Source organism: Tarenaya hassleriana, unplaced genomic scaffold, assembly GCF_000463585.1.
Source record: "Tarenaya hassleriana unplaced genomic scaffold, ASM46358v1 Cleome234, whole genome shotgun sequence".
Lineage (NCBI taxonomy): Eukaryota > Viridiplantae > Streptophyta > Magnoliopsida > Brassicales > Cleomaceae > Tarenaya > Tarenaya hassleriana.
Window position 1 is genome coordinate 33,393 of NW_010965655.1, and position 4,825 is coordinate 38,217.

At 35.9% G+C, this 4,825-nt stretch overlaps 1 protein-coding gene across 2 annotated transcripts; it reads right to left on the bottom strand.

The window, feature by feature from the left end:
• Window positions 1-321: 321 nt before the first annotated feature.
• LOC104815459 (transcription factor PIF1-like) lies at window positions 322-2,552 on the bottom strand. Of its 2 annotated transcripts, XM_010543861.2 has the most exons (7): window positions 2,088-2,552; window positions 1,906-1,992; window positions 1,735-1,800; window positions 1,557-1,625; window positions 1,259-1,474; window positions 1,115-1,139; window positions 322-988 (listed from the first exon to the last, which is right to left on the bottom strand). In XM_010543861.2, the coding sequence occupies exons 1-6, from the start codon at window positions 2,319-2,321 to the stop codon at window positions 1,131-1,133; spliced, it is 681 nt and encodes a 226-aa protein (XP_010542163.1). In that variant the 5' UTR covers window positions 2,322-2,552; the 3' UTR covers window positions 322-988; window positions 1,115-1,130. The 2 variants fall into 2 exon arrangements, with proteins under 2 accessions (XP_010542163.1, XP_010542162.1); XM_010543860.2 differs by having other exon boundaries at window positions 322-1,139.
• Window positions 2,553-4,825: the final 2,273 nt, after the last annotated feature.

Below are 4,825 nucleotides of genomic sequence, written 5' to 3' on the forward strand. Positions count from 1 at the left end.
GGAAGCCTCGTTTTCGTTTCCGTTTCCGACCTCCAGATCGTGTTATAGCATACACAAGCCCGTGAATGTAGATTAGGTGCAGAGAACGACAGGTCTATGGATCGAAACCTACTTTGGTATATTGATATATTTATCATTATATCCAAGATCTGTTGTTTGGGTTTCGTTTCGTATTATTTCGCTGCATGAAATCCAATATTAGAACCCTAGAAATCTTTGTAAACGCATGTTTAGGGATCTCCAAAACCCAACAGACTCGTGTACAAGTTGGGAAATATAAACGAGGTCGGCGATAAGGAGCAACATCGGACAAGAGACGCGTGAAAGGAAAGGAAATCTGAGATGGTCTCTCAACTTGGCCGGCCATGCCTATTTATAGGCCTAGTAACCAAGATGGAGATCCATAGATCACTCCTCTTAATCCTTATCTACCGAGGATAAAGATTACAACAAGATCTATTTTCCCTATATTGCGTTCAAACTGACCTAACACTAGATCACGTTCACACTGAAAATCGTTCACACATATGCAGAGAAGATCTCGTCTAAACAGGCTTGGCCCGAGGGCGAGAAAACGTTTCGAAAGGTCCGGAATGTTCGTCGGACTTGGCCGGTCTCTCGTGGGTAGTAGGTTGTGTGAGAAGGTCCGTCCATGGTTCGTGGAATCCGCCAGGTTCAGTTTGTGGGTCGCTTGTGGGTCGCTTGGGATCGGTCCATGGGTCTGTTGTGTGTTTTATGTTCTCATCGCATGTTGGCAGTTGGTTGGTCAGCTGGGGGTGTTGGTCGGGATTTCTCGGGATTCTTCAGTCCGGTTCTCTCGATCATGGTAGAGACTCGATTTGAACTATTTCAAGCATCGAGTTGGATCATGGGACGTGTGCCAAGATCGATCTTGGTGTTCCCGACAGATCCATCCATCCGGGATCGGTGTCTGAGTGTGGCCGAGAGGTACCATTCGTCTTGCTCATCCGGTTTTGTAAAAACGTACCTGCGGAAAGATGGAATCGGGATGCGAAAAGTTCCCCATTTTTTCATGTCTTTATGGATTTTACAAAAAAAGACAGGCAAGCCAAAAAAAACCCTAGGATCCAAGAACCAAGGAGGAGGAGCTTTCCTTAGCCAGGCAGAATTCAGTCTTCCTGAAAAAACATGTGAACACAAAAGAGGAGTGAGAAAAATAAAACGTTACCGGTCATGAAAATTTAACAAGGAACTAATAATAATAATAACAATAATCGATTTCAATTCTTGGACAGACCTGATTATGATCGCTAGTCTCTCCCTCGTGGTCTTGATCAGCATAAAAGGGCTTACCGTTCTGAGACATCGAAGGTGGAACAGAGCCAAAACCCTGTCCCTGTCCATTGTACGGCATCATGTGCGGCATCGGAGGCATCATAAACGGAATCATAGCGTTAAAAAGCCGAGGGCTCATACACATGATCGGCTTCAGGTGTGGGTACATCTCCAAGTACTGTGAACAAATGCATCAAACATGGCACTTCGGCATAAAACATATATGCGTGTAAAAATGTGAAGGCTGTGTGAGATTTTACTTCAGCCTTTTGCCTCTGCAACTCTCGGATATGTTCCGTGGCCAGTTCGATTGTGGTAGCTTTATCAAGCTGGAGATTACATTCATTGAAATTAAAAAAAAAAAAAAAGGAATTTATTTGGATATTGAAACAAGACAAACAAAACAGGGGAAGAGGCATAACAAGTGGTGTCTGTCACCTTTCCGCTATGGGGAGTAATTTGCTCAAGGTTATGATATTTCTCGTTGATCTTGTCCCTGCGTTTCTGTGTTCGTAAAAAGAAAAATAAGACCCCGACACCGTTATGCATAAATTATACGAATCCAACATGAGAAACATGAAAAGGGTTGTAACTGTATACATGCCTTACCTTCTCAGAGGAAGCGTGGGATCTGGCTGCCGTTGCCGTTTTCTTCCCTAGGGTTTTCTTCGTGCCAAGTCCAACATCTTTCCATTTCTTTATAAACCCAAAAGGAAATAAGAAAGAATTAGTGTGAAGAAACTCCAAGAAATTAACCAGAAGAAGTGGAAAGAAGCTGCAAAAAGGCTTACTGCTTTCTCCTTCCTCGGCTCGGTGCCTTCAATCAAAGGCTGAGGGGAGAGATTGATATTGATGGGGTAAGGAGGATTCAAAGGGCCTGAAAATTCAGCCGTGGAAGCGTCGACCACTTCTTGGAGAGGGTTAGAGCCGAAACCAGGAGATACAATCGAAGCTAAAACCTCTGACCAGTTCGCGAAATTCACCACGCCTTTTGAGCTCTGACAGGTGTTTGTGTTCATGTTCATGTTTCTCCGACAAAAAAGAAAGCAAAGATCAGAGAAGGAAAAAGGAGGAGATTGAGAAGGAACTCTTGAAGAAGAAGAAGAAGAAGAAGAAGAGGAAACTGAAAGTGTCTTGTATTTATAGAGAGAAGAAAATAGAAAGGAGAAAGCTGTTCAAGTGCTTGAAGAGCAGGGGACAGTGCCGGGTGACGTTCTGCAGACACAAATCCCAGCGGTCGCCGTAATCTTTTTTTTTTTCTCTTCTTTTGCCGCTTCTCTCTTCGATTTTTATATATTTGTTATTTTAAATTTCTAATTTTACGGTCGCCGATTTTTATATATTTTTTCTCTTCGATTTATCATATATTTGTTATTTAAACACAACCGAAAATAATATTACTTTGCAAGCTGAAAATGGAAACTCTATGGCGAACTTGGCTTCTTTAACTTAATAATCATGTTATTATTGAATTTGAATTAATGATAAGTGAATATGAAAAAATGGCGATCTAGAGCTGTTTCCGAATTGTATACATCTGTTTATTTACACACACAAAAAACCATCTGTTTAGTGAATTAGGAAATAAATGAATAAAAAGATAACAATTGACTTGGAATCCTGTATCTTAATGGTTAGTTCCGACTTATTGTCCGGTTGTATATAAACAGTTTTTGAAAATCAATACATTTACCGTTATCAAAAAAAAAAAAGATAACAATTGATAGAAAAAACAAAATCCAAAATAAGATAGTTACGCCTACCGCCTTACTTTTTTTTATTTCAATTTTTTAAATGTTGATGTAAAAAACGTACGTAATCCTTAAAAAAATAAAGAAAAATAAAAAACACTCAACTTTCTAATTTTGACAAACCAAAATATAGACTATTTTTTGAAATAAAAAAATACTAATTTTTTTAAGTTATTCAAAATAATACCTAAATTATTTAAAGAGTGTTAAATTAAACAATCGAGTTTACGTGGTATACGAAATTGTTGACGTGGCGGACGAAAGTGCAAATGTGACGTAAGAATATTTCACGCTATTTCAACATTTCCATACGTCACATGAGTTCGATACTTTTAATTTGACATATTATTTAAATAACTTAAAAAGTTTAGTATTTTTTAAAATTACATATTTTTAAAATTTTCTAAATCTTAAGTAAAATGGACAAAATTGGTGAATATATTCTCACAAATTTATATGCAATTTTTTGTTTTATATTTGTAAAAAATATTTTATCTCAATTTTTTCCATATACTCCTTTATATTTTGTTAATGTTTGGAAATTACAACAAATGAAGATTTAACATCTAGAATAATCTAAACAAAAAGAAAACTTGGTATATCGAATAAAGGAAAGAAGAATCAACAAAGGAATGAGTTTTAAGAAGAAAAAGAAACATATTGATAACTCATATTTTTCACTATATTTTTAGGATGGTTTGTCTACGATTTACATGATGATCATATGCATTTGTAGATATTTTAGATATTATAGATCATAAAACCCGGTTATATTTCAGTTTCGTAGAGTTGCAAGTTTTGAAAATAATTGGATCAAAAAAAGAATATTTTTGGAGTTTTACAGATGAAGTTCATAAGAGATATACATTACGAGCTCAATAACTCCCTCCAAACAAGTCTAAATCGTGTGTGCTTTGTATCTCATATCATTGAAAAAAAAATGAAAATCTTGAAAAAAGAAATGAAGCTAGAAAAAAAAAAGACAATATTAAAAAGAATATTGGAAACAAGAGGATGAGTTATGTATAAATATTAAGGAGAATCAATCATTGAGAGCAAAATCTACTCGTTTTAATCTTTTCCTTTTTGTTTCCTAAACAATAGCCATGCTAATGATGTATATATTCTTTTGTAACAATTGTACATTCAATAAGAATCATTCAACATTATAATAAATACAGGACATTGAATTTCATCTCATACACATGGTGGGAGATATGAATCTCAAGTGAAGTATATCTAACATTGGATGATGAAAATTATTGTTTTCTAACGATTGTTTTGGGGTGTAAATGAATTGAAAGTCAAAAAAGGGAAGAATGTTAAAGTTGTTTTTGCAGGTAATTAGATTTGTTACGGAGATAAATCCGGAGATAATCTAAATTGCAGATTTTGTGGAGATGATAACTACTAAGGTTTGAAGATAAGATTTAACCAACAATCTTGGAGATAGACAAATCAACAAGAAGATAAAGATAGATCTAAATAGATCTTGATGTGTGCATATAAAAGGAGAATGCAAGAGATTGATGTTGGTTGTAATGCTCTAGGATGATCCATGATATGACATTTTACTTTGTATTGATTCATTGATTTATGAATGCATTATTTTTCCCGTTATACGATTAGCATGTTTGTTGTATTTCGGCATCCTTGAATCATTAGAGAATGATTCTAAACTCCCTAGTCAGTCATCATTGTGGGAACAATGTTGAATCAAGACTAGCATGAGGTGTGATCAACGCATTGGATGTAGATCACAATCATGGGTACTCGTT